General features: G+C 57.5%; 2 protein-coding genes and 1 long non-coding RNA gene across 20 annotated transcripts in view; 1 reads left to right on the forward strand and 2 right to left on the reverse strand.

Moving 5' to 3' along the window:
* Nucleotides 1-1,829: 1,829 nt before the first annotated feature.
* CPNE6 (copine 6) lies at nt 1,830-8,466 on the reverse strand. 3 transcript variants are annotated; one of them, XM_017649123.3, is made up of 17 exons: nt 8,225-8,361; nt 6,733-6,904; nt 6,128-6,307; nt 5,714-5,788; nt 5,468-5,542; nt 5,235-5,318; nt 5,057-5,146; nt 4,593-4,697; nt 4,274-4,360; nt 3,983-4,042; nt 3,594-3,727; nt 3,457-3,511; nt 3,317-3,368; nt 2,873-3,006; nt 2,500-2,736; nt 2,148-2,323; nt 1,830-2,026 (listed from the first exon to the last, which is right to left on the reverse strand). In XM_017649123.3, exons 2-16 carry the CDS (start codon nt 6,898-6,900, stop codon nt 2,186-2,188), a joined length of 1,674 nt encoding a protein of 557 aa, XP_017504612.3. In that variant the 5' UTR covers nt 6,901-6,904; nt 8,225-8,361; the 3' UTR covers nt 1,830-2,026; nt 2,148-2,185. The 3 variants fall into 3 exon arrangements, with proteins under 3 accessions (XP_017504612.3, XP_017504700.3, XP_036873241.2); XM_017649211.3 differs by having other exon boundaries at nt 6,733-6,933; nt 8,225-8,338; XM_037017346.2 differs by lacking the exon at nt 5,714-5,788 and having other exon boundaries at nt 6,733-6,933; nt 8,225-8,466.
* Nucleotides 8,467-10,168: 1,702 nt separating this feature from the next.
* CARMIL3 (capping protein regulator and myosin 1 linker 3) lies at nt 10,169-27,409 on the reverse strand. 16 transcript variants are annotated; one of them, XM_037017578.2, is made up of 40 exons: nt 26,682-27,409; nt 25,171-25,265; nt 24,826-24,876; nt 24,668-24,727; nt 24,468-24,583; nt 24,155-24,252; nt 23,846-23,916; nt 23,666-23,739; nt 23,374-23,449; nt 23,206-23,294; nt 22,661-22,755; nt 22,355-22,441; nt 22,041-22,150; nt 21,828-21,905; nt 21,177-21,253; nt 20,991-21,095; nt 20,827-20,896; nt 20,297-20,378; nt 20,074-20,170; nt 19,855-19,909; nt 19,602-19,774; nt 19,298-19,366; nt 18,993-19,086; nt 18,809-18,907; nt 18,261-18,389; nt 17,972-18,085; nt 17,374-17,549; nt 16,492-16,579; nt 16,232-16,369; nt 15,880-15,943; nt 15,550-15,758; nt 15,057-15,157; nt 14,107-14,422; nt 13,643-13,774; nt 12,965-13,031; nt 12,776-12,865; nt 11,173-11,285; nt 10,910-11,084; nt 10,644-10,754; nt 10,169-10,549 (listed from the first exon to the last, which is right to left on the reverse strand). In XM_037017578.2, the coding sequence occupies exons 1-40, from the start codon at nt 27,106-27,108 to the stop codon at nt 10,203-10,205; spliced, it is 4,818 nt and encodes a 1,605-aa protein (XP_036873473.2). In that variant the 5' UTR covers nt 27,109-27,409; the 3' UTR covers nt 10,169-10,202. The 16 variants fall into 16 exon arrangements, 12 of the variants coding, with proteins under 12 accessions (XP_036873473.2, XP_036873472.1, XP_073067578.1 ...); XM_037017577.2 differs by having other exon boundaries at nt 10,910-11,090; nt 26,682-26,932; XM_073211477.1 differs by having other exon boundaries at nt 15,057-15,160; nt 26,682-26,932.
* LOC140843110 (uncharacterized) overlaps nt 26,363-27,474 on the forward strand; it is a 45,528-nt gene continuing 44,416 nt past the window's right edge. Inside the window, exon 1 of the long non-coding RNA XR_012120601.1 lies at nt 26,363-26,485. This is a non-coding gene — a long non-coding RNA (uncharacterized lncRNA). The remainder of the gene's footprint in view (nt 26,486-27,474) is intronic.

Here is a 27,474-nt window from a genome sequence, read left to right on the forward strand (position 1 = left end):
CTGCTAAGGGCTGAAGTGAGACTATTCCCAGCATGACAAGGAGCTGAGAGAATGCAGCTTTTGTGAATTAAACTTTAAGTCCAGGCAGAACTTTACACTATTGGTTAAATGTTCCTGCAGTTTAAGGATTTTTCATTTTTTATCCTTGCTCTGAGCTTGTGTGTGTGTGTGTGTGTGTGACAGAGAGGAGAGAGAAAGGGAGGGAAGGATGGAGAGGAAGACAGGGAAACTGGGAAGTGTTACCTGGGCTGAGTGGTGCATCTCAGTTCTGGAGGCCCAGTGAAAATGGGGTTGGGGGGTGGGAATTGAGCCACATGGAACACCCCCTTCTTCCCCCACCAATGCACTGAAGCCCCGGAACAGCAGTGACGAGGCCAGGCCTGCCTATGGCTGTCCTGAGGTCTCACAGTTGCTATGGTTACCAGCCCTCTCCGTTCATCTGCCTAGGGAGAGAATGGGTGGGGGCTCTGGGAAGAGCAGAGGCTTTGAGCTGGGAGCAGCTACTTCACCAGCCACTGTTGTAGGTCGGCTATGGAACATAACAAATGGGGAGAAGCAGTTAGGGGTAGGGAAGAGGCTCCCATATGTCTTCCTTTCTGCCCCCTCTATCTACCCTCACCCCATCTGCCTCTTCCCATCACAGTTCTCATTCTCTCCCCCTCCTATAGCTCATCCCTCCTCCACTCAAGAGCCTGTGATGGGAAGCCTCTCCTCAGTATCCCCCAGGATTTTTTTCCCTTCTCCCTCTTTCCCACCACTGGCCACTGGCTACCCTTTCTGTCTCTGGCTTATGGCACCTTTAGCCTCTTCTTCATCCCCTTCCACATGCATAGTTGAAGGGAGAGGCTGGGGCAGGGAGGGTCAGTCCAGGAGCTCAGTTCTTTTTCCTTGACTCTGGACATCACCTGTGTCCTGCTCTCTGGAGCTGTAATCCAGACCCAGTACTGCTCTTGCACACCCTCCTTAACAGTTACACACATGGGCAGAGACGCCCATCTACAAGGCACCTACACCCATACATACAATCAGCCACATATACATACACCTGGGTCTCAACATGAGGGTTACACCAAAGTTGCACAGAAGTGGTTAAGAGTGTGGGTACCTTAGTCAGATGGGCCTGCACTCAAGTTCCAGGCCTACCAGTTCTTTGACCATGGGTGAGTTTAAATCAAATTTCACTTGACTTGTCAGAAAAACAGGGAAAATAATGGTAACTACCTAGTGACAGCAAATGCATTTAAAGCACTTAGCACAAAGCATCTCAGATGCTAAACAATGTTTGTTTCTGTTGTTAATGTCCAGTCCACAGCTGACTTGCTGAACTGAGGCCATAGTCATGGAGAGTCAGGGAGGTGCAGTGTGTAGACATGCACACACATTCACATACCCAGGAACACCAGGCTGCACAGACCTGAGATTCATAATTAACTGGCAGGTCTGCTGCCCTCCTTCAGTGCCCCAGCACCTTTCTTGGCCTGCTCCACAGCTGTGTGGGGGCTGGAGTTCAGCCTGTGGGGGACTCAGCTGGGCTTCTCTGGAGACAGCTGTGAGAGGCATCAGCCTACCCCCCTGACAGCCCCTTATTATCCCCTCATCTCTGGTAATTAAGCCCCATGGTGCCTGCGCCCCCTGGCGTTGAGAGGTGAGGGCAGACTCCTCAGATCCCAGTGGTGTACGGTTCGGGTGAAGCTGGAACATAGAGACATCAGGCTGCCTGGGAGCTCTGACTGATCTGGAACCATGCTGGCCTCCTTCATTAATGGTGTCTATGGGGGTGCTCTGGACTGCCGAGTGGGCATCTGAGGCATGATAAGTGCAGGCTGAGGTGCTAGGAGTGGGTCCCTTTATTAACTGCCAGGAATTCAGGATCATTGATAAAGTCACTGAGGGGCCACACGGCTGAGGGGTATGGGGCCTGGAGAGATGGGCAGGGCTCACCACTCACTTCTGGGACCCAGGGCACACAGCTGGTCCAAGAGGGAGAGGCACTGGTCACTCGAGTCACAAGGGTCAGGACAGGCACCTGGAAGAGGGTGGGATATTCATAAGCACTCTTCTTTACGCTAAACCCAGCCAAGATGGGTTCCACCAAACCCCACATGGCATCCCCTAATGTCCACCCCATTGGTCCGCCAAGGACTCACTGAGAGGCTGAGGGAATGTCTGGTCCGGTGGGAGGCAGTCATGGGCTTGGGCTGGGGGTCGTGGCCGGCGTGCAAGGCCTCGGAGCTCCGGGACTGATGCCCTGGCTGGCATAGTACTCCACCACCTGCCGCGGCACCTCGGCCAGGACGCACTTAGCTAGCGCAGAGGGTGCGGCCTAGGGAGTAGGGGAGGACCCAGTTAGAGGCGGGAGTGGGGGAGGCGGAGTCAGGTAAGGGGGCGGGGCTTCGGGGTGGCCCGCTGGGCTCCGCCTGAACCTGGTGGCAGAGACGGCAAATTTAGGGGCAGTAGCTGAGGAGTCCTTTGGCCTGGAGGGGGACTCTGGACACTCACATCCTTAAAGTCCCGGAAGGGCACGAACTGGACGATGTCACGGGCTGCCGGCACTCCTCGTGGGCAGCGCAAGGGACCGTCGTCACCGTCCAGCAGCCGCATGTCAGAGAAGTCGGCATTGCCAACACCCACGATGATGATAGACATGGGCAGGCGGGAGGCGCGCACGATGGCAGCGCGGGTCTCGGCCATGTCGCTCACCACACCATCTGTGAGCACCAGCAGCACAGAGTACTTCTGCCGACAGGCAGAGGGGAGGAAGGGTTGGCTCTGTGTACAAGGTGGTTGGTACCCACCCCAGCCCTGCACCCTAGCCCTGGCCCCACCCAAGGACACCCAGGGCAGCGCCTGATTGCCTGCTCAATTTCCTCACAGTGGCTTGGCCGGTGCTCTGTTCCCGCTGGGCAGGTCCCGCCACACGGTTGATGATGGGGGCCACATTGGTGGGGCCATATAGCTGGATCTGGGGCAGGCAACGACGGTAAGAGGCTATGACCCCGGATATCTCTGTGGGCAAAAAGGTGAGGCCGGCAGAGATCAGGAAGGAGCCCTTCCTGACACCCCTTAAAGCAATGAAGGAGCTTCCCTTTCTCAGGACTGCCCCACCCACTTAGTTTTCACTAAGCAGGACAGTTGGATGGTCCAGGCCCTGGGGGAGTTGAGGGAACAGATGCTGGCTGGAACCAATTGAAGACACGTGCTGGATGGGTGAAGGGGCAGGGAGCTGGGCCTGTGGGAGTGGAGTCTGTGCTTCTGCCTGACTTGTGCAGCAACCTGTATGGGGAGAGGTGGGGCTGGTGGGGATCTCCCCTCTTACCTTCACATTCAGGATTTTCTGGGTCAAAGTTGATAGCAAAGTCATGGGACACCTTTGAGGGGAAAGTGAGGACGGTGAGGGGATGTCATTCCTGTCTGACTCTCCCACCATCTCCTCCCTTCCCTTCCAACCCAGCCTACCTCGAAGTTGGGGGGTATTCGAGCCCCAAAGCCGAATGCTGGGAACCGCTTATCACTGGGGAGAAGGAAAGGCTGTGAATGGGGAACCGATGGGCAAGGCCTCCCTGCCTGTCCCACTCCCGCCTCTCACCTCCTACCTGTCATAGTCCTGGCAGATGCCTCCCACTGCCCGAAGGGCTTGCAGGTAGTGGTTGGGCTGGCGGGGGCTGAGGCAGTGTAGGGACTGGCTGCTCCTCGGGTCACCGTTGGAGGCGGTGAAGTCGATGGCCACCTGGTGGAAGTGGGGAAAGGGTGGTGCTGCATCCATGAGAACCAACAGAGAGGCTAGGCCAGAGCTAGGGTCTGTAGGACTAAGATGAATCTGGGGGAGTCCCCAGGTGGCCTCCTCATGATGGGTTGGTGTTACAAGCTGACAATGTTAAGGCTCATGAGAGGCCCAGGTAGGGGCAGTGGAGAGTCCAGGCTTCTTCTGTTCACTTTGTATTCAGGCCCTCCCTCTTGCCCGGGTCCCTATACCCTAGCTTACCGTGAAGCTGATCTGGCAGCCACCCATGATGTAATCCAGGAAGGTGTGGACCTTCTCCACCTAGCAGGAGGTGGGTAGGTAAAGTGGTTGGGTGGCCCTTTGAGGAGGGAGATGGGTGGGACTTCTGTGGGGTATGTGTGTGAAGGGACCAGAGTTTTTGAGGTTGACATTCACAGTGGGATAGGGCAAGGATTCTCATTTCCCAGAAGCAGTGAAACAAGGACAGGGCTGAATTAGTTTATGGCAGGGGATGAGGCTGGGGCAGGGCTGGAGGCTGGCACTGGGATTTACCGTGCACTGGGCCAGCACGACTGTTCCTGAGCTCTTGTAGTTCTTTTTCTTGTCCCGGTACTTGGGGTTGATACAGTCCCACTGCATCTAGACCCCACATAGTTCACAAACCAGGGTCACAATACCATCAGGTGACCCCTTGACCTCCTTCCAGAGGAACCTCCCGGAGCAAGATCACCATGGCTCAGTCCTTAGGCCGAGCCTGGGTGCTTTCTACCCTGTCCACCTCCTATCATGTATAGTGGTCTCTTCAGCACCCTCAGGATTCTCCCAGGAACCTGGGTGGGATTCTGGGGGTGGGGCAGGGCCTTTGTGATACCTCCTGCCCAGGACTTGCTGTTCCTTCCTGCATCTCCTGGAAGCTGCTGGTGAACTCGCCGATGAAGTCATGCTTCCCACTCGAGTCATAGTCATACACCAGGAACTGAGAAGGCAAGGTGGGCTCAGGGTCAGGGCTGCTTTGCAGTGACTTCTGAGGGTTGGGGGGAGACTCAGGGAGGTTGGGGCTTCGCATTCTCTCATGCTAAATAGATGTTCTCAACCTGTCCAGAGGCTACCTCCTGAACTTCATACTTTGGCTCAATCTGGCAAGGACTTTAGCTCTTTAGCTTCTGATAAAGGCACGCAATGTAGGAGCATTGAGCTGTGACCCCCTCTTTATCCTGTGGTGGGAAGGGCTTATCACATGGGGGAGAAGGAAGGGGCTTGCCACACTCAGGGGGGGAAGGTCTCAGACAGAGGCGAGGTGCTCCAGTCGGCTGCCTGTGCTGTGCTGGGCTTTACCTTGAGTGGCCGGTGGACGTCACAGCTGCACAGGGAGTGCAGGGACAGGCGGAACGGCTCCCAGCTGGGGTTCAGGTTGTTCTTCACCACCTTGAGAAGGCCCCAGAGAGCTGGTCACTCTATTAGATTTCCCCACTCTGCTCTCCCTCTCGCCTTGTCCATGTCCCCAGGCACCAACCTCAGTCCTCCAGACCAGCTGGTCACTCTGGTCCCCGTTGGTCTTATAGATCTCCATGAAAGGGTCAGACTTGCTGAACAGATCCTGGGACACAGGAGAAAGAGCCCAAGAGCCTGGTGAGGTCTGCAGGCAGCTCACACTGACAAGGGAGCAGCACTGGGACTTTGGGGTTTGTCTTGAGCTGGGGGGCCTAGGCTCTCTAGTGGGAGATTCCCAAACTCTGGGATTCCAACCTTGTTGTCCAGCTTGTGGGCTCTGAAGGTGAGTTGCACATAATCATTGGTGCCAGATACCTCCTCAGCCACGATCTGCAAGGGGGACACAAGTGGCAGGAACCCCCCTCTCCCCTCTCCACCACTGGGCTACCCTATGCCCCTTCCCTGAGGTGAGAGCCAGTCCTGGGCATGATGTCACCATGGATGTCGATGCAGGAACATTGAATGCCCTACTCAAGGGTGAGTACAGGTGACCTTGCCTACCGTGATGGTGGACTTGCCCGCCGTCTTCCCGTTCTTCAGCAACAATGGCTTAGTGACCTTGGTTTGTGACACAATCTGGGAATGGAAGTGCAGGGAGACCCAACTGTGAAGTCCCCACCTGTTTTGGTCAGGGTACAAGGGATGGGGTAATGAGTGCCCTTTTGAGTGCCCATAGGGGCTGCACCTGGGTTAGGGTTGGACTTAATTTCAGCAGCAACCTTGAAAGGTAGATGACTCCCATTGTTTAGACGAGGTAACTAAGACTCAGAGAGGTTAAGTTTTTTGTCCAAGGCTGCCCAGCCAGTGAATGATGGAGATGGGTTCCAAACCCAGACTGACTTGCTCCAGAGCTCATGATCTGCCATGTTGGCTATCAGAGGCAGAAGTGGATGGGGGTGGGTTGGGAATACAGACCTGACCCAAGGTGCATTCTGTAGAGCCGAGGAAGGTGTCATTTCGGGGACTGGTGGCTCCATCCTCGGCATCAAACACATGGAACTGCAGGGGCTGTTTCTCCTCAAAAAAGTACTCGAGAGCCAGCACCCGGGAGAAGACAGGACTGGAGCAGGAGCGCAACACCTCCGTGCGCTCCACCTGTGGCAAGAAGGGTGAAGGCCCTCTGGGAACCCAGGCTACTTTTCTCTGCCCTGGCCTGCCCCGCTCGTGCCAGGTTTCCTTGGTGCCCATCCCGAGCAACTAGGTCTTCCCTCCCTAGGCTGAACCCTGAGATCAGGGTGCTACCAGCCCACAAGCCCAACAGCCCCCTGGGGTGCTCTTAAGGCCTTTGGGAGCTGTGCTGCTGCTTCTGGGGTGATCACAGGACCCTCTGGGATCCTGTGGGCTTTAGAAGCTTTAAAGCAGTTTGTGTTTGTAGTGATGGCACACGTGTCTCCAGGGTTACCCTCGAAGAGGTCCCCTGGAGTCTTCACATTCCCCAGTGAGGCTTTCGTTGCCCCACATAGCCTCCCTCCTTCTCAGGCTAGGAGGTTAGTTAAGATAAGACCAGAGTTTACTCTTACCTCTACCCACTGCTCGTCAGAGTAGAGCTTGAGCAGCACGCAGGGGTAGGGCTTGGTGAGTGTGTCTCTGTCCAAGAGGCCATGGCAGGACACCCGAAGCTCCACCCGCGAGGCTCCCAGTGTCATGGTTGGGGGCTCAGGCACCCATCCCATCTCAGGGTCCGACATGTCACTGAGAGGACAGAGCAGATGGTCTGGACACTGGGAAGGGAACACCTGCTAAGGGGGGGCTCTGCCTTCTCAGAGCTTGCCCCCCAGTCCACCTCTGCCCTGCTTTCAGAGGCCCTGGGATCTCATGGACCTCCTGCCCCCTCCCCACGCCCCGCCCCAATCTCTGCTCAACATCCCTGGAGCTCTGAGCAGTGGAGGGCAGAAGATCTGAGGCTCCCACACCTGCACAGCCCTGTGGTTCTGTCACTCCTGCTGGCCTGGTATGCATGGATGGGGCTGGAGAGGGCTGGAGGGCTGAGGGGGTTCCTGGCAGTCTCACCTTCTAGGCCATCTATTGATCCTTGCTTTCTGCTGCCTCAGCACCTTCTGCTATTTCCCAACTGATGTTTGAGCCAGCACTGCGCTCAGTCTTGGCACAAGGGAGCTGAACTGGGGCGAGGGGGTGGGGAAGTGGGTAGGGGGGCCCTCGGAAGTCATAAGAGGAAGAGCCTTGGAATGGAGTTAGGCAGGAGGAGGCCGGCTGTAGGGTGCCCTGCCAAGCTGTCCCCTATACAGCCTCACTCACCCTCTGGTTGGCTGACAGACAGGGAGGGGTGGTGGGCTTGTGGAGTTAGAGGCAGAGCCCCAGCCTGCCGATAGCTCCTTCAGGCTTCTGGCAGGGACTCCCACTAGGACAGCTCTCGCTTCCCGCCCCACCTCCCCTGTTCTTACCCTTCTTGGCAGCACTGGCATTGTCTCTTAGCGACAGGATTTTTGGGGATCCTCAGCCCCCTCCATGCTGCCTGTGGGCTGCACACATGCCACCTTCCCCCAACAGTGGTACCAAGTCTCAGGCAGCAGCAGGCAGGGGTCCGCTGGCCCGAGTTCATGGCTGGTCTGTCCATCTATCTCTGTTTGTCCACATCTCAGGGTGAGGCTGTCTGATCCCATGTTGTGCTTCCCCCAGCAAGTGTGCGTTGGTGTGTCTGAATGCCCCACCCTGTGTGTCTGTCCCCTAGTTGTGTGTGTTTCTCAAGGAGGATGTGACAGTTCCCTTACCTCCCTCAGAACTGGAACCCTTCTGTGGCTGGGTAACCCTGTTATTCACCTCATGTGCCTTTCCTGATATGCGAGGGAGGGTAGGGGTGGGGTGGGGGGTCTCTGCCTTCCAGGTACGAGTCTTCCAGTTCTTGTGCGTCCCCTGAGATGGGCAGGGGCATGTGGTGGTGAGAGGATGGGGCAGGACTGGAGACCTCTCTGGGGGCTGGGGGACAGATTGTTATGGAGACTGGGCCAGGCAGGGCTGGGCAGGGCCTGGGCTAGGAAGGCAGGGTGGGCTCACCTGGGCTGTAGTCGGGAGCTCCTCTCTCCAGCTCTCTGGCCCTGGCCCTTTCTCCCTCGCTGCTCCAGCCGCTGGCGCCAGCTCGGCTCCAGCTCTGGCTCCGGCTCTGCTGCTATTTATGGCCTGGATGGGTAGGGGTGGGGGGGCCGCAGCACCAGCTCCCCCCCCACCCCGCACAGACCAGTTGGGAGGGAGAAGAGGGGAGGGCAGGGCCACCGCCTGGGAGGGAGCCACAGAACTGGGGGAGGAGGGCGGGCAGGGGGTGTGGCTCAGAAGCAGGACCCCCACAGACACAGTGACACACATCTTCCCCTGCATGCCACACCCACATGCAGCATCAGAAAGATGCACACATTGTGGTGGTGCGTGCGCACACACACATTCACACCAGGAAATGATGGAGACACATATACCCATGACTCACAGGCTTGCGCATGTCTTGACATGCACAGGTGCTGCACATAAACCCACCATGACACCACAGATCCATATGACAGTTCCAGCTCTGCAGATCCATATAGGGAAACACGGTCAGTCTCTCAACACTCTCCACATCATGCTTGTTAAGGATATTCGCAGGCACGTATAAGAGAACACTGGGCTGTACTTGTCACACACACACACACACGCACACACACACACACACTCCTCACTTATGCCAACCCAAGTACAACAGAATGGAGATCTTCACGTGCTCCTTAGAAACTGTCATGTGCCATGCTGAAACACAGAGCTTTGAGAATGAGGTCCATTTCCCCAGCCACCTTGTAACAGGGAGACAAGGAAATGGACACAATTGTTTAAGGGCACACAGCCTCACATTCTGATCACGTAGCCCCCTGAAGACAGGAGCTGCTCAGTGGGGGCAAGTGGTGAAGGATGTATTCATGAGCCATCATCCTAGTGCCCACAATTCACCCCCATCCCTGAGATCCAGCCCATGTGATCACAACCTTGTGGGAGGGGCCACTCACAGATCTTAAGGAAACAAGATGTTAGTCATTCCCTAGTGAGACCAGGGGAAGTGAGCAGTTGCCTGGGGAGCTGGACACCACATGTGAAGACATCTGGGTACATGGTGATCTGGGATGAGTATGCAGGAGGGTCCAGCACAAAGGCTTCACCCTCCATCCCCTAAGCACTCATATATTAAGGTAGCAGCCATTTATTGAGCATCTCCTGGGTGCCAGGTACTGTGCCAGGGGCTGGGGCTATACAGGTGATTTAAGACACAGCTCCTATCCCTGGGGGAGGTGCACATATGTAGAACAGACAGACCCACAGAGAGATGATAAGCCAATACACAAATGCAATTTAATGTGACAGGTGCCAAGTTATGGACCTGTACAGGATGTGGTGGGCCACAAAGAGGGAGAGTTCAATGTAAATATGTTGGGGGAAGGCATCAGGAAGGGCTTCACAGAGGAAGAGGATCTTGAGCAGAGTCTTGAATGCCAAGGTCATACTTGTGCACCAATGGGAACAATTATTTTAATCATTGATCTTTTCACACCACAGATACTTCCCTTCATCTTCAGGTCCCTTTATTGCTGAGATTTCTAACTATTGATGGTGCCCCCAGGATGACACACCACCATCTAATTCCACCATCTCTGAGCCTGCCTGTGTGTAAACATATACCCCCAACCCTAGAACATTGTTCCCCAATCTCCTGGGACACTGGTGTCTTCTAATCCTACTGCACCTGCCAAAACTGGACACACACTGGTGTTGTTTCTGTCATTTTTGTCCCTTCTCTGGCCAGCTCAGATCCTGCAAGTAACAACCACCCTGGTGTGGGGACTTTTCAATTCCCTCCTGTAAAGCAGTTCTCTGGTCTTTCCCTTTCTGCTCAGGGCCCCAGCCCCATTTCTCTTCTCCACTGTGGCTGAGCACTGAAGGGGAGGAAATGGTGGGGCACAGGACAGTGAATGGGAAAGATAGCAGAGACATGAGGCAGGCAGTGATTTTGTTTTTTTTATTTTATACAAGTGGGGAGAGAGCCTCTGGTGATAGAGGGACAGATCTGCCCTCCCAGGAGAGGAACTGGCCCCACCCTGAAGCTCTCTACAGAGCGAGCGAGGCATCTCTCCAGATTGCTCCCTCCCTTCCTGTCCCCCACCTCCTTCCCCCCATGCCCCATCCTGCTGTCCTGCCCCTGTGGGACAGGCTGGCAGAAGGGCCTGGAGGTACAGAGGTGGGTGGGGGTCAGAGTCCTTGTGAGGCACATATCAAGAGGAGGCCTGGTGAGGGTGCCGAAGCAGCTGTCAGTCTGTTCCGGGCTCACTGGTCCCTGCTGGGGACAAATCCAGGGAGCCCTGTTTCCTGGGCAGGGAGAGCCAGTCACCCGGTGTGAGGCATGCCATGTCAGACAGATGGGTGGGAAGTGGGACCGCCCTCTTGTCCACCCCACTGGCACCTGTAGGGTCAGAGAGCTGTCTTCTGTCAGGCTCCAGCTTGTCACAGGACTGTGCTCGTCGTGTCCTCTTGGGCTTCAGGGGAGCAGTCCGGCGGCCTGGATCTGGGGGCCCTGAAATGACAGTCAAGCCAGGCCTGGCACATGAGTGGAGCTCACAGGCTGGGTGCTCATCCGGGCTGTGATTTGTTCCATGCCCGGAAAGGAGACCCGATGTGGGCAGCAAGGTCCCAGAGGTGCCCCGAACCCCCTCCAGTCAGGTGGCAGACCTTGGACCTCAGGCTCCTCTTGGTCCTGCTGTGAGCCCAGCCTCAGCCAGGGGTTATTCATTCCTAGGGCTGCACCCCCAGCCTCGGCCTCCTCCCTGCCCCCTGGCTCATGGGGGGGATGGCGGCCCCTGGGCACAGCCACTGGCTTGGGAGGCCGTGGAGCTAAAGGAGGGTCCTGCAGCTGGCAGAAGAAGGAAGATGCTGGGTCACTTAGTCCTTTTGCCTCATCAAAGTACCTTTCCCATCTGCTCACTGGCCCTCACCTTGGCATTCCTGGCTGGAACCGTCCTTTCTGGGAATAGGCCCCTCTCCTTCTCCCCATCTTGGGAAGCTGGGCTGGGGCTCTGGCAGCTGTGGTTGGGGGCACTTTCCTCAGCTGTGGATGAGAAGAGAGGAGAAACTTCAGGAAAAGGCTGTGTGTAGCTCTGTCTCCTATCCCTGTGAAGCCCTGGAGGCCAGGACTTCCCCCTTCCAAGGCCATTTGCTCCTATGTTCTGCCTTGCATGGCCCCTCTGCTCCCACATTTCCTTAGCCCTTGGTCCCCAGGATTGCCCTAAGCCTGTCACCTTGAGGGAGGTCTGGCCTGGCTGCTCCTCCTGAACATCAAGGCCAGAGCCCATTCCTGCCAGGGCGAGCCAGGGCCCAGGGCCTGCTGGGTTCATGGGCAGGGCTGCCCATCCAGGGCTGCAGTGTCCCAGGCTCCTGCCAAGGCTGCGGACTGGCATTCCCAGGACTCTGCCTGCCAGCCTGATTTAGATGGTTTAAGAGCCTTGAGGTGAGGTGCCCTGGCACTCTTACTTCCCCCTTCTCCTTCCAATGGTTTTATGCAGCCTGAGGCTGAGGGGATGTCACCTGGAAGGTGTTGTCTGTGTAGGGATCTGTGAGATGTGAGTGAGAGGGACCTGGAGGGTGCTGGCAGTGGGAGTGTGCACAGTGGAGCATCTGACTATTGTGGTTTCCTAAACGAAGGGCAGAGGCCCACTTTAACTAGCTGTGTGGGATGGCACAGAGCCCCCAGTGGCCTTGGAGAAGGGCCAGGCAAAGGCACAGGGCTGGCCTGGCTCTTACAGCCTCCTCCTAAGCTAGCCTTGGGGTGAGAGTGGGCAGGCGAATAAGCATCAACCTTGACAGGGAGATCAGTCCATGTCTATTGCTGGAGGGTCATAGTCCAGGCCTGTGGGCACTTAAGTTGATGTGGAGCTGACCAGCTTTCCTGCAGAAGTTCACTAAGTGAAAGGTGCTCTGAACTCAGCAGAAGGGAAGCGTCATATCATAATCCCCTCCCCCCTTTATTCCTCCGGAGTCATAAATGACTTGGTAAAGGTCAACATACACTGGTGGTGACTGAGCAACAGGGAAAAGGCCATGTGTAGCTCTGTCTCCTATCCCTGTGAACCCTCCAAGAAAGTGTTCTTGCTGCTTCTTTGTGGCACCTTTCTGAGTGAGCTAAGGATGGCTTAGTGAGCTATTTGTGGAGGAGCCTGGAATGTTTGAGGTGGGCCTGATATGGCTGTACTTGCCCATCCTCTCTCCCAGTTGAGGTGCAGAGGAAGGCCATTTTTGTAGCAGTGCTCTGCTGGTAGCAGCCCCAGGGCCTGCCCTAGAAGGTTCCCTGGAACTGACCACAAAACATTGTTTCTGTCTGCAAACACTGGTAAAGCCACTTTCCTTCTGCAGAACATTTTGGGCTGAGTTGTCTGTTATTTTTTGGATGTAGCTTTGTAAATATCTGTAAGCATTTTCACTCTGGTGACTTCTCACTGCCCCGCCTTGCTTATAAATTCCCCAATGTGGGGGCGATGGCTTCAGTTCCTTTGCTGCACTCCAAGCCTTCAGTGTAGCTGTCCGACAAGAAGTACTCCATACCTATGTGCCATGTGGCCTCTGCTCGGCGCATGGCACTGAAGCTTGGCTTGGTGCTCTGGGGCGGTGGTGGGGGCTTCCAGGCTCCAGGTCCTGGAGTGGGGAAGGGATGGGAAAGGAGGAGGAAAGGCAAATTAGGAGGGACTCCTGAAAGAGGGGCTAAAGGAAGGAGGTGAGGGTGACCATTCTCACCTGCATCATCTGAAGAGCGCCGCTTCTGCCAAGCCTGGACACTGCCCTCCAGGTCTGGGCCCAGGCCCTGAAAGGACAGCCGAGTCAGGTTGTAAGAAAGTCCCCTCCACGTGAACAAGGGGCTTCTGCCATGTCATTGGTTCCCCCTTGGGCCATTTTTCCCAAGAAGTCATACCCATCCCACTCTGGGACCATAAGAAATGGTTTACATTAATGAATATACTGTCATTTTAATAGTTATGTGGGTAGGAAAAAACATGACTAGCATGACAAGCCTGTGATTTTAAAGGTGATAAGGCTTAAGTCCAGACTAAGTTAAAAAGTGAGTTGACTTAAAAAAATTATGTAAATAATAATACAGGTGGTATGTGGAGAAGGTAAAAATCAGCCAGGAAGGTGCTAATCAAGTCCCTAGAGTGTGCGAAACAGCTCTAGCAGTATTGTTATGACCACCCATTTTATCACCCTTCCTTCCTTTACGGAAGTAGAGGCTCCAGGAGGTTAAGTAACCCATCCAGGATTCATGGCAAGAGTGTGGTTCGGGCAGAAGGGCAGCTAACATCTTCAAATGGTAGAATGTCCCTCTCCACGGATCCACCAGGGAAGGTGGGAGCGGGAGGAGAGGGTGGTAGACAGGGACCCAAAAGACCCTCAGTTCACAGTCCTGGGTGCTCTCACCTCCTGTTTCCCATCGAAACTCCAACCCTTGGCTCTTCCCAACCCAGGGAGGGCAACACCGCTGTGGACCCTGGGCTGCTGTGCTGTCCCAGGGGTCTGGCTCCCCTCTCCTGGCTCTGCACCATCGGTGCCCTGGATAAGGTCTCAGGTTTACAGGCAGCTCCCATGGAGGAGGGGCTCCACAGGCAGTAACAGAGTCGGGGAGGGCTCCTGCTCCTCGGAGCCCCTGGGCCTAGGGAAGGAAGCCCTGCCCGACTCTCCTATGCATCCTTCCACTGCCCTCCCTGACATGCAGCACTCCCAGCATGCTCTGGGTCACCAGGCATCACCTGCCCCTCAAAGAGCAGGCAATTGGGATGACCTAGAATCCAAGCCCTAGCACTCTCCCATTAATTGTGTGGGGTGTGTGGGTGGGCTATGTGTCGGACAGAAAATGGGGAGGATGCAGCACCTGCCTCACTTACCATTTTCCTGTGGAAGGAAGGCCCATGGCCCCCTCCAAATCCAGGGAGGAGGCTGCTCTCCTCTTTTGGGCTCCAGCAGGGGGAGGAGTTAAGGCCGAGGCTGGGGAGGTCTGGACTGGGGGAACTCTCCTGAGTCGGGGGTGGGGGTGGGGGTGGAGGGAGGAGGAGCCCGGTGGTGGGGGACCCGGGCCCCCTGTCCCCCTTGAAGCTCCGGGGTCGGCGAAAGTGAAACAGGCCTCGGCGCCTCTTCTTCTGGAGTGGAGGCAGCGGCGTATCTGAGAGGCCTGGCCGTAGGGTGCGCAGGGTCGGAGGGTAGCTGGGAGGGCCGGGGTAAGTTAGGGACAAAGCCCAGGGGATATGCAAATGCCAGATGCAGAGGTTGCTCAGGGTCAGGATGATGCTGGCGATAGTCCTGACCTGGGTCTAGTATACCTCCCACCTCTCTGTCATCTAGTCTCTCCTGCTGCTGGGGAATCCTTTCCACCCTTTCCACTCAGCTCTCAGGGACAAGGGCCTCGTCAACTCCCATGTCATAATCCTCTGGCAGCCTCTTTCCCCCCATCGACTCTTTCCTCCCAGGCACCCCTCCACTCCTCTCCTCCTAGTCTCTCCAAGTGACCATCTCCTCTGGGCAGATGATGGTGAGTCTGTGCAGGACAGTGACAGAATATGCCTTCCAGGCCTCTTACCACTCACCCTCATCCCACCCCAGGGCCTGTGGCCACCCCGCCCCACGACTGTGGGCCCCATTGTTTCTAGCAGTCCTCAGGAGATTCAGAGAACATGGGAGTTATGCGCTGGGTGGGGAAAGATGAGAATGTGGGGGAAATGTCCTGAGAGGCTGGCTTTGAGGCACCGCCATTGGAGAGGCCCCCATGATTGCCAGAAGGACACACAAGCCCTTCCACAGTCTCAGGGCTGCTGAAAATGGGAGTGTCTAGATGCTACACCTGGAACTTTCATCCATGACCCTCCGGGTGAAGAAGTCCTCCAGCCCCTCGTCCAGGCGGGTGGCCGCCCCATTCTCCTGGCGAGTCCCGGAGACCGGCACCTGCTGGGGGTTAAGTCCCACAGGGCATCCCACGTGGGTCAGGGGGCTCCATTACCCCACTCGGGGCCCCCTCTGGACTTGGACTTGCCTCTTCTTGGCCCCATGGAAATTAAGCCTTCAGTCCACGTGGGTATTTCCAAAGCTTGGTGGCTCTGGCTCTGTCCCTCAGCAAAATGACAGCTGCCACTGACTGGCAGACAGAGGTTTCCCATCTGTGACATGGTCTAGCTTCCATCCAAACTGGCTAGTCCTTCTTCGTTTCAGTGGCCTGCCTGAGCCCCTGCCCCATCCCCCAAGGTTGGTGTCTCTGGCATTTGGGTCCTAAGGCTGGACCTTCTGGCTCTGGTATTGCTAAGTGAAGTCAGTCCTCTTGTGAGACCTTAGGGACTTACACTGGGCCGACCAGGTCCTGGAGGGGTAGTCCTGGGGGGTCGTGGCCTGCCTTGTGTTTGATGCCGTAGTTTATAGCCATGAGTGGGCAGCTCGGATAGACCTTCCCAGGAGCCACTAGCTGTGGGTTGGCTGCTCCCAAGTCCTGAGAACCAGCCAGGGGGGATCCCCAGGCTCCCCAGCTGGCTTTCCATGTCCTGAGAGCTCCCACCTGTGGGGACAGCAGCATTAGAAGGACTAGTAGGAGGCACAGGGAGACCGAAAAAAGAAAGGGTACCAGGGCCTGGGAAAGGTGTGGGAGCCTGAAGGACACTTTGAGGCTGGGGACTCACTAATGAAGGCAGACACTGGCCGGATCTTTCGGCAGCGTTTCTGCTTTTTGATGGCCATGGTGTCCTGCAGAAATGGAGACGAATGGTAGGGCCAGTCTGTGAGTCTCAGGAAGCTCACCTAAGCCTCCCACTCCTAATAATGCCTTTTCTTTAGAGTCCTTCCTGCCTCCCTCTCCTCAGGTGGCTGATGTACTGGGATGAAGGAGGAGGATGGGCTAGATTGGGGTTGGTGGGATGAGACCAGGCCCGGTGAGCAGGGAGAGTGGAATCCAGAGAAGTGGAAGGGTATGGGGCTTTGTGGATTCAGGGGCAGGACCCAGGTGAAGGAGGGGGTCCAGGTGGGGACGCTCACAATGTTGGTCCCCAGTTCATCATCTGTGGTCTCCTCATGGTCATGGTTCCGGCCTTGGCCCTGGGAGGACAGATCCTGCCCTTGGCCTGGCCCCCCTGCTGGGTCTGATAGTGTCCTTAGCTGGGCGAGGTGTCGGGCCTGGGGAAGGACAGGTGTGAATAGCATATCAAGGAAGCTGCCCACATCCCAGGGCCTTTAGGGGGGATGGCTGATTGGGGTGGAGGGCATGTCCGAGCCTGGCCAGCGTGCAGAAGCCTTACCAGGCTCTTGTGGGAGTGGTACAGCTCCTGCAGGATCTCATCCACTATGGAGTTGGTCAAGTAGGTGACGACTGAGAGCTTCACCTCACTGTGGGCACAGGTTGGGCTGGTCAGCCACTCCCTCTCTGGTTCCTGAACCTTGGCCCCACCCTCCACACATGCCTGAGGGAGTGGGCCAGCTGGCCTGGCCACCCAAGGAGGCACTGTGGAGCCACCACACTCATTTCTCCATAAAGGCACGCCCAGGCTCCCCCACCGGTCCCCAGCCTGGGTGTGCATGCATCGGGGGTGGGCAAAGAGGACTGAGGAGGAGCAAGGGAGCTCCAGGTCAGGCCCTGGGGCTCTGGTGGGTTGGGGGCAGGGTAAACTAGGGCCCTGGGTAAACCCTGCTGGTCTCTGCTGTGGGAGCAGGAACCAGTTCATCCTGGGCCTGGCATACTACTGGTGTGTGTGATCATTTTCCTTTGCTTTGGTGAATGGTGACACCCAGCATGAAAGAGCCTGAGAGCGATGAGAACTTCGGGGGAGAAAGTATAGTTCACACACACCTACTCACAATGATTTTCTTCATCCAAGCCTCCAGGGAGGCTGTGCTTTGATTCTGGGAGGTGATTCTTGGTGTATGTGTGTGGCTGTATGTGTGTGTACACATGTGTATGCACTGCCCTGGCTCCTAAACCCAGGCTCAACAGTTAGATTTCTAGGACAAAGACCAGTCAGACCCTAAATAGCAAGGTTGCAATTGGTTAAAGATTTACCCCATGTAATGGAGATTATGCCATTCATTATTCATTGCTGATAGCCAGGCCCTGAGTCCCTAAGTGCGCTGGGACAAATCCGGCCCTGCCCCCAGCCCTGCCCCAGCACTGCCCCGCCTCTCACTCCAGCTTATTCTGAATGTCCTGCCCCGCCTGCTCCAGCAGAGCCCCTCGAATGAAGTTCCGGGGCACGGTGACGCGCTCTGCCACATTGCTCAGCATCTTATTGTGCCCCTGGGCCACCCGCATGGCCACGGGGCATAACTCCTGTGTTAGGCTGACCATTGATTCGAGGATCACCTAGAAGGCAGGGAAAGGAGGCCAGAGCCCAAAGGGGTGCAAGATTAGGACTGGCACCACAGCCGAAGAGACTCTAGCCTCTACATTCCAGCCTCCAACGGTCACACTGAGGTCACAGGGCCAGTGAGCAGCAGAGCCTGGGACAGGCTTTCCCACGTCTTGGTCAGTGCCCCTTCCACCCTACCACAGTGAGTCAGTCGGAGGATCAGAGCCCCAAGTTGAGAGATCAGAGTTCAGGGACCAAGATTGAAGTTAGCAGAAAAAAAATCCGAGCCTGGTTTTCTCGCAATGCTTCGGCACAGCAGAAGTATGGGTGATCTCGGTTCTGCATTTCCTTCTTGCCCCCAGTAATCTCCCTGTGCTGACCTCAGCCCTTGGCCTAGGGGCCTGGTCAATACTGGGCTCCCTCCCCCAGGACTTGCCTGCAGCTCCTTGTCCACAGCCTTGGACACCTCACTGGCTACTGACTCCAGCCTCTGCCTCACAGGCCCGTCATTGGCCAGCACGTGGCCCAGCTCATAGAGGCTGGGAAACAGCTGTGGAAGGAAGGGGCTGTCATCAGAAGGTCAGAATCAGCCTTACTAGGTCTCTAAGGCGCCTAGGCTAGGAGGGCAGAGGCATGGGTCAGGGCTCGGACCCTCCTGGGTTAGCATGGCTGCTTTCTTGGGGTCTCTGGAATGTCTGTGAAGGGTCAGGCTGTGGAGGGCTTACTGCTCTGGAGTTCTTGGCGTCCTTGATGAGGTCCCGAGCATAGAGCAGCTCATCCTGCACGGGCTCTAGGGGGCACAGCCTGAGGGCCCGTACCTCCTCCTGCACTCTTCCACACAGCCGCTGCAGCATCTGGAGCACAGCCCACAGGAGTGTCAGGGGCCACCCTGCACCCTCGTCTTCCCAGATGGGACCCAGGCGCCCTGCCTCTGGGTCCCCTTGGGCACTGCAACCTGTGTGGCACTGACAGGGGTAGTGGCGATGTCTCTGGCTGGCCTGTTCTTTTCTTTTGGGGTGACCCTTGAATGCCCAGTGGAGCACCCCTTGTCTGGGGGCCCCCACGGTTTGCCCATATGTTCTCTCCTGTTTGGAGACCATATATATGAATGTCCTGTCTTTCTGTTCTCCCCAACGTTCTGTGCAGTTAGGGACACCACAAGATGCCTCTCTCATGTACCCTTGCATGTGCATGCTCACTCTGACACATCCTGTCACATTTGTGCCCTGCATGCCCCAGGCGTGCCCCACGTGTCCCAGAGGGAAGTGTTTACTTGCTCGGCGCTGCTGGTCACCAGGCCCTGCTGCAGCCTGAAGGCCTGCTCCTGGGGGCATGTCTGGGAGTGGTTGTTCCTCACCAAGCACCACTGGATCTGCAGATGATAGGGTGGAGTGGGGGTCAGGGCTTGGGGATGTGGGCTGGCCCCTGCTACCACTCCACCCTGCTCAGGCTGCCACCTTCTGCCAGACGTCCTCGGTGCGCTCAGGGGCACTGCGGTAGGCTTGGGAGATGTCACTCACAGGGAAGGACATGAAACGCAGTGTATGGTTGCTGTAAGATAGAGCAGCACAGCTGGGTGGGGGAAGAGGTGAAGAGGAGAGGCCCCTGCTCCCCAAAACCCACCCCCTGCTGATTATTTTCTTCTTCCATGGCCCTTCCTAACATTTCTGTGCAAGTAGGGGTGGGGCTGGCATAGCTCAGGCTTGGTCCAGGCACAGGGGTGCTGGGGGCTTGGGTTGGGGTGGGGCCTTGGTCCACTCACCTCTCTAGGGCCCTTGCAATGTCCAGAAAGCCCAGGGCAGACGTATTGTTCCGATCCCATAGGATAGTTCTGGGGAGAGAGGGTGAGCACCAGCTGTCACCCTTCCCTCGGGGTCCCTGTTAGGTGCACACAGCTCTCTTCTGGAGCCCTCCCCGCCTTTCCTGGGTAATGAGGCTAACTCAGTAATGATGGCTCTGAGACTTAGGGTCTCCTGGAAGCTGGGATCCAGAGCAGTGAGGCTAGCAGGCAGAGCATGTATGCATGTGTGGGGATGGTAAATCAGGGGTCCAGGTGTGGGCCTCACCTGAGGGAGGAGTTTATCTGCAGGGCCTTGGACAGCATCTTGGCTCCGATGTCCTCCATGCCATTGCCGCTCAGATCCACCTTAGCCAGGCAGGTGTTGCTGCCGAGGGCGTTGATGAGGATGCTGGTGCGAAGCTTCAGCCGGGAGTCTGCCACTGAGAGTGACTGCAGGGACTGTGAAGGCAAGCGGGGGGTTGGGCCCAGGACCCGCAGCCCCGGCCGCTGCAGGTCCCCTCCCGGGCCCAGTCACTCACACAGTCCTCTTCTTGGATCAGCAGTACCAGCTTGTGGAGGATCTCCTCCAGGGTCCTGTGGGAAGTCAGGGCTCAGAGTAGGAGTGGAGGGGGCTGGGGTCGTGCTACTGGAGGAGCAGAGCGGTGGCTTGAGCAGGAAGGGGCCAGAGGTAATAGAGTGTGCCAAAAGGATAGGTGGATGATGGAGTGAGGTCTGTGGGTATGGGGAGGGGGCCTCACTTGGCCTTGACATTGAAGTTCTTGCCCAGGAACAGGTGCTTGAGGGACTTGTTCTTGCCAAGTGCGGGCACCAGTGTCAGGAGGTCTGAGTCGAACCCTGGCCAGGAGATGGAAGAGGCCTGGCCTTGAGGCTTGAGGCTCATTGGAGTCTTTTCAGGGCTTCTCCCTATGCTCCAGGCCCGTGTCCCCACCTGGCCCCAGGAAGGGAAGTGCCCCCACTCACCATTATCTGACAGATCCAGGCTGCCCACACAGGTGACAGCCCTCAGCTGCTCCTGCAAAGCCTGGGCTCCTGCTGAGCGGAGCTGCAAGGGACACAGTGGGGGTGGGATGGGGGAAACAGGGTTTGGGTGGGGGAGGTAGGGCACCATTAGGAGGCATGCCAGGACTCAAGGTCATACCAGGTTTCAGAGTGTAAAATCAGGAGGCCCCTTCTCCACATTAAGATCCTTCCCTAGGGTTCTCTCTCCCCGCCCTTTAGCCAGAAAAATCTCCAGACAGCTTGCTCCTGCCCTCTGGTGGGAAAGCCTGGTATCTCCCACCCCAAAGCTTTAAGAGGAGAGGTGTTGGAGATTAAAAATGACCTCTGAAAAGAGGGGCAGGGGAAGAAGGGAAATGGGGAGGTGTGGTCAGGTTAGGGGTGTCACAGGGGTAGTACAGGGCAACATGAAACTAGAGTTTGACATAGGTCAGAGAAATGAAAGTAGCGGATGGATAGGGACAGGCAGCAGAGCTGGGGGACGGAGGGCTCACCTCACAGCTGCTGAGGTCCAGGTGCAGATCGTTGAGGTGACTGTTGAGGGAGAGGCCCTGGAGCAGTGCCCTGTGGGAGGAAGGTCAGCAGGCCCACCTTTACCCCTCACTCCTTTCTTTCATGGTTCCCCCTTGGACGCCCCCCAACCCTGCACACACCCGACCTGAGGGCCTCCAGGGGCAGCCTTGTGGTGGACAGGTTGACGTGGCTCAGTGTGTAGGCACTGCTGAAGAACTGCTTGAAGGCTGGTGGCATCTCCCGGCCCTTCCTATGGAGACCCCTGGGGTCAGCAAGAGAAGGGGGAGCCCTTGGCCTGCCCCATTCCCCCCTGCACCTCTTGTGCTCCCACCTGTGCGAGCAGCTGTTGCGCGCCAAGTTGAGGTAGGTTAGGTGGGAGCAGCAGCCATGGAGCAGGGCGCCCAGAAGCTGTGGGGAGAGTCATGGTGGGTCTCACAGGGCCTGGGAGGGGCGTGTGGGGGCAGCCAAGGACTGCTCCTCCTTCCCCATTAAGGTCCTGGCTCTTTACCTTCTGAGTGAGCCCCACTCAGAAGCCCCACTATGAGCCCCACTATGAATGCCCACTTTGTCTATTACTGCCTCAGTTTCTCTGTGTAAAGAAGGTCTACTCCCTCCCTGGCCCCAGGGGTGGTGGAGAAGCTCACAGGCAGTGGATGTGTAAAGCCAGGTCCACCATGGGCTCATAAGGTGCCTTGTTCAAGTTAGGGGAAGCATTCTTTACTCCTGGTAGACTCAGCCCTGTGCCAGGGTGCACAGCCAGGGAATGGAGCAAGGGCTGGATTTGAGGCACAGACCGCATAGCCTTGGGCAGTGACCGGGATAGAGGGCCACACAGGTGTGAGCTGCGGGCATTGCTGTATAATTCCGCTGAACCTGGACTCATCCCACCAGCTCTGTCCACCTCCATGCTCAAGGTGAGGGGCGGTGAAGCAGGGACTCCCTATATCACCTCAGGTTGGCTTCCCCATCAACAAGCCCTCACCGAGTCGATGGCACAGTCAGTCCCTGAGAGGTCCAGGTGCACCAGAGCATTGGGCTGGGCCAGGAAACTGTAGAGAGCCTGGAACAAGCACAGAGGGGCTGCAGGGAAAGGAGAGATAGAGCCCCTCCACCTCGCACTACAGGACAGAGACTCCCAGGTCCTGAAGCCCGAGTGTGTTCCTGCAGGACTCAAGGCTACGTTCCGTGGACTCACATTGGCCTCGTCTGTCGTGAGCAGCCCAGGGTTCTTGCTTAGGTCCAGGTATCGAAGGGAACTGGCAAAGGCCGGGTTGGCCCCGAAGGTCTGGCCCAGCGCCTGGAGCCCTGAGGACAGCGGGCACTGGGCTGGGTTGGCCCCCATCTCCACCTCTTCCCCTTCTACACAACTTTTCCCCACTCCCCAAATATGGCTCCTTTCTCTTCCTTGATCCCCAGGATGCTGTGTGAGTATGTGGATACACCTCTGGAACTCAACACCCCAGAGAGGACTGATGGAGGGCCAGAGGTCAGGGGTCTTGGTGCAAGTACCTCGAGGAGAAATGGCAGTCTTGGCCAGGCACAGTTTGGTGAGGCCAGTGGGGAAGCAGAGCAGCTGCTGGCTCAGACTGAGGAAGCCTGGGGAGTGGAGAGAAGCAGGTGAGTGAGCAGCTGGGCTGGGGCACAAGTAGTGCAGAGTCAGAGCTCAAGCAGGGTACAGGCCTGGGGTCAAGGATGGCAGTATTGGGGCAGGGGCTGGAGTTAGGTTGGAGAGCCCCTGTTCAGATCTGGGTTGGGTTCTAGGCTGGGGCAGGGGTCTGCATTATGGTGGAGGTAGGATTCAAGGCTGAGGCTCACCCTTGTCCTCGATGGGGTTGTGGGACAGAGTGAGGGCATGCAGCACACAGCTCCCGTTCTCCCCAAACACCCCGGCCAGCTTCTGGACAAAGTCCCTTCAGGGAAGGGGAGGAAGGATTTGTTTGTCCCAGCCCCTGGCCTCCCCTCTTCCTCTACCTGCCTGCCTGGCTGAGACTGCAAAGGTCAGAGGCTTCCACAGGTGGGGAGCAGCTAGGGGCCTGCCAAGGAGCCTGTCACCACTCCATAGTACCTGGGAAGTTTGCTGAGACAAAACCCAACTTAGGCTCTTTGAGACTACAGCAGCCCATCCTGCTCAGGAGTTGATGAGGAAGGGGATGTCATGGAGCTGGGGGTCAGGAGACTTAGGTGTGAGTCCCAGCTTCATCACTGGCTTGATTTATGCCCTCTCTGGACCTCACTATCCTCTTCTGTTAAATGAGGAGCTAGAGGAAATAGCTCAGAGACCTGAATCGTGCTCTGAAGTTTTGGGACCCTAAGACTACATCAGGGGGGGCACCACTGCCCAAGGAGGAGGTTGGCCTCACGTCTTAAGCCCGGCATTGTCCAGAACCAGCTCTTCCAGGCTCCCCGACTTGCTCAGGGTATGCAGCACCTGTTCTAGAACTTCAGAGCCCTGCGGACAGAGCCGGTGCTGTGATCTGGAGCCAAAAAGGGTGCTACTCTCTGTCCCCCCTGCTCCTCCTAGTCCCTACCAGCCGCAGGTCCTTGCAGTAGAGTTTGGTGAACCACTGGTTGTAGGCCAGAGCTGCTACCATTAGGGCCAAGTCTCTGTGGGGAGATGGAAGGGGGCAGGGAAGTGGTGAGCAGGTAGCTGGAGCAGGGGTGGCTGGGGCTGGGAAAGCTGAGGTGGGAAGAAGGCGGTGGAGGGTGGGGCTGGGGAGTTAATACTGGGGCTGTGTGTGGGACTAGAAGGAAAAGTTTGGAAGGGCCAGGGTTGGGCTGAGGTTGGAATGGGGCAGTTGAGTCTCTACCTCATCTGCTTACCGGCTCTCCAAGTGGCTGAAATCCAAAAGATTGAACTCCCGGTTATCCTCAGCATGATAGATGGTGTCCACATCCTTGGAGAGGTGGAACTGGCTCACACCTGCTCCCCTCCCGACCCTGACCCCGACCCTTCCCTCTAGGCCCAACCTGCCTGCCTGATAGGGTCCTTGCCCAACGTACCCATTGCACCTCATCACGGCAGTGCAGCCCATTGTAGTCACACAGGGCAGCGTAGGTCTCAGAAAAGCCACCTGTGGGACAGGAAATGGGCTGTCTCCAGGAGGAGTAAGGGGTGGGGAATAGGCTTGGGGTTCAAGGAAAGGTCAAGGTCATTTTATGTGCCAGTGTCCTGGCTTCCTGCTACACCATGAACCTCTGAGGTCAGGGAGCTGTGAAGTCTTCAGGGCAGGCAACGCCCGTACACAAAGGACTCTGGACAAGGGGCAACAGAGTTTAGGTCCCAGTTCCTTTAAGCCTGCCCCTGCTCACCACAGACACTGTGAGTGGTAGAAGTGGAAGTCTCAGAGTTGGGGGATGTGTCTCGGGGCCCTTCTGGGGTATCCGCATTTCCACGCCGGATTAGACACCTGGAAAATGAATGAATCCATCCCAGAGAGGGGTGGAAAGAGGCTCTCAATTCTTCCCCTCTCACAGCTTCTGGATCCCCAAGAAAAAGCAGGAGTGGGGACAAGAGAGCTCCTCTCCTCAGTGTCTCAGGAGCTCAAGTTCAGGGGAAGGAGGGAGGGAGGGAAAAGTGTCCTTGTTGTCTAACCCCTTGAAAGACTCCTCCTTTGCCACTCACCCAGGGCCAGGGCAGACCTTGGAGAGGGCAGAGCTCACGTGCCGTGTCACTTGGTCCACGCTCTCAGCTGACGGCAGCCACATGCTCACCATGCCACGCTCTGTCTCCACTAGGATCTGGGGGAGAGTGAGCAGCAGGGCCTTGGATGTCAACTCCTTCCTCCCCTGGCCCAACAGTGGGGCCTAAGCCCTGGTGCTCACCTGGTTCTGACTGAGCGTGTTGAAAGCACGGATCTCCAGGACATTGAAGGAACTCTCCACCTGGAGGGGAATGGGGATGCTCAGCTCAAGGTAGGACCTGGCTGCCAGGCTTGGGAGGGAGCATGCCAGGTATACTCCTGCTCCTCAGCTCTACTCACCTTGGCTGGGAGTTTAAGGGGGAAGAGGTGGAGGCGCCAGGAGGTCAGGGCCTTCAGAAGAAAAGAACATCAGCAGCAAATGGCAGCTTCCTGGGCCCTAGTCTCCCTGCCCTCCTTTAGCGCCCTCAACCTATGCACAGTCCCTGCCAGCAGCAGCCTGCTGCTCTGGGAGTGCTCCCCCTCTCTCACCCCAGCCTAGGCTCCTGGGCATCCTCCCAGTCCTGCCTGCCTCCCGCCTGGGCTTTGTCTCCTCAATTCTCCCCCAGCCTGTCTCCCCTGCCCTCAGTCTTCTGGCCCTCACCAGGCCAGCTGTCCCTGGTACCTCCCTAAGCCCAGTGCCCTCACCAGCACTCGGTCCTCAAACTTCTTGGGCTTCGTCTCCAGCTTCACGCGATGTTGTTGGAGCACAGTCCCTTGGCTCAGGCACCTCCGGATGCTGTCTACAGGTGGTTGGGGGCCTGCTCAGAGTTCCCCTTACCCTGGGCAGCCCCTCCTCCCCGGGACTCTCCAGGGGCAGGGGCAGATGGGAGGAGAGAGAAAAAGAGAGACAAAGGACAGGGGCAGAGACCTTTCCTTCTTGGGTGACTTTTCTCTCCCTATTTGAAAGGGAGGGGAGTGAGACAAAACTCTGGCTCTGGATGTCCCTGAGTCAGGGGACAGTCGCTGAGTGACACTGTCTGTGGGAGGGTATGTCTTACACCTCTGAGTGTGGGAAGGATTCTTCCAACCCATGCACTCCGGCAGCCGTCAACACATACACAGTGAGTCAATGTGTGGGGGTGTGGGGGTGTCCCTTTGACTATATTCTAGGTAGTCTGGGTCTGCCTTTTACTATACGTGTGTGCATACCTTCTGACACTGATGGGGATGGATGAGTGTGAATGAGTATGCTGTGCTTGCAGTTGTGAAAGGGTCACAGAGCCAGACAGTTCTGGTGTGTGTGGGGATTGGGGGAGGGAAGGAGTTAATGTTTAAGTGAGCTCCATACCAATCTGCTGGCAGAATCATCCAGATATCCCAGTGTGTGTGTGTGTGTGCGTGTGTGTGTGGTGGGGGTGCAGTTTCTGTAAAGATGTGTATATACACATCTTATGATTGTGCTCGTGTGGGAAATCACCACGGTGCAGTATGCCTCTGATATCCTTGAGAGGCCTGGGCTTCGCGTGGGGTAGCCTGTGCTCCCGCCTCTGCGGGTCAGGGTTGTGGTAGTGCTGGGGGGGGTCGGGTTTGGTTCGGGCTGAGTCTAAGAACCATGCAAACAGGAGACGCCTTGAGGTATTGGCGTGAACAGCGAGGAGGGGCAGGCTGGCATGGGGCGGCTGCGGGAGGCGAGCTGCTGAGACCCTGCTCTTCGTTTTAGCTCCAATCCAGTTCCTCTTCCCTAACTCCCTTCTTGCCCCACTGGCTAGTAAAGGAGCTCTCCAGGGTCAGTTCCGGGGCGCGGCTGGAGAAGGAAGGGTATTGAGCCAAGACGCGGTCAGGACCGGGGGCAGCTCCCATGGCCCCGCCCGGTGGGGGAGCCGGAACTCTCCGGAAGGGAGCCTGGACGCCTCCCCGAGAGGTGGGCCAGGATCGCTGAGAGTCCCAGGGAGAACAAGGGGACTGCACCTGTCACCGAAGATCGGGACGAACGGCTCCGGGACGGGAAGGTCCTGACAGGGTGAGGCGCGGTGGGCAGCGGAGGATGCTCCGGGGACAGCAATGCCCCGGGCTAGAGTGCAGGGTGGCGGTGGGTGCCTTGGAGCCGGATGCAAGGGGGCGGGAGGCACCGGGGCTGGGGTGTACCGCGAGGAGAAACGCACTGGGTCTGGGATGCTACCGGACGCGGCGTCCCGGAGACCACCGTAGCCTCGTACCTTGCAGCTCGCGGGTGAGCTCCGCGCTGGGCTTGGCCATGGCGGCCGCTGCTGCCGCCGTTGCTGCAGAGGAGCCACCGCCACTGCGAGCCGCGGCACATGCTAGACCCGGCTCCGGCAGGGCCCGGGCGGTGAGCGCTGCAGCAGCCAGGAGCCCGCTCCTGTCAGGGGCGGCTGCGCGAGCGCTCCTCCCCCCGCCTCGGAGCGCCGGGTCTCCCGCCCCGCCCGGATAGGTGCTGGACTGAGCATGCGCGCCGCGCCTCGGAGCCGCGTGAGACCCCGCGCGCTCTCGCGCCCACCCCTCCCGCCGGTTCCCGCGTGCGTAGCCTAGTGCGCGGCGCCTGGAACCGGGGTCGTCTCCCGGGTCGGGGACAGCGTCTCCGCTTTCCGTGCCACCCACTCCTTTGGCACTGTAAGCAGAACCCATTCCTTTATTTTTGTGGGCCTGGGTACCCCTTCTAGGGTCATCTTTGCAAGACCCCTCTCTTTTCCCCCGCTTGCTTGCGGCCAGTCCGGCTCGTCCGCCCCGTGAGGAAACTCGGGGCCAAGGCCAAAGTCAGGAGAGGATCTGGCCTGATCTAGGGAGTTCGTCCTTCCTTTCCCGCTGGCCCAGTCGCGGGGATCCCCGGGGCGACCTTGGCACCATCCCCTCCAGTATGAGGCTGAGATTAGCACCTGGGAATTCCCCTGCCACCTTCTCTCAGCTGCCAGCTCTGCAGACACCTCCGCCCTTGAGCATCACGCTCAGGTCCTGGAGACAGGGAGTACGACTAGGGGGATGCGAGATCCAGCC

Source organism: Manis javanica, chromosome 8 (genome assembly GCF_040802235.1).
Source record: "Manis javanica isolate MJ-LG chromosome 8, MJ_LKY, whole genome shotgun sequence".
NCBI lineage: Eukaryota > Metazoa > Chordata > Mammalia > Pholidota > Manidae > Manis > Manis javanica.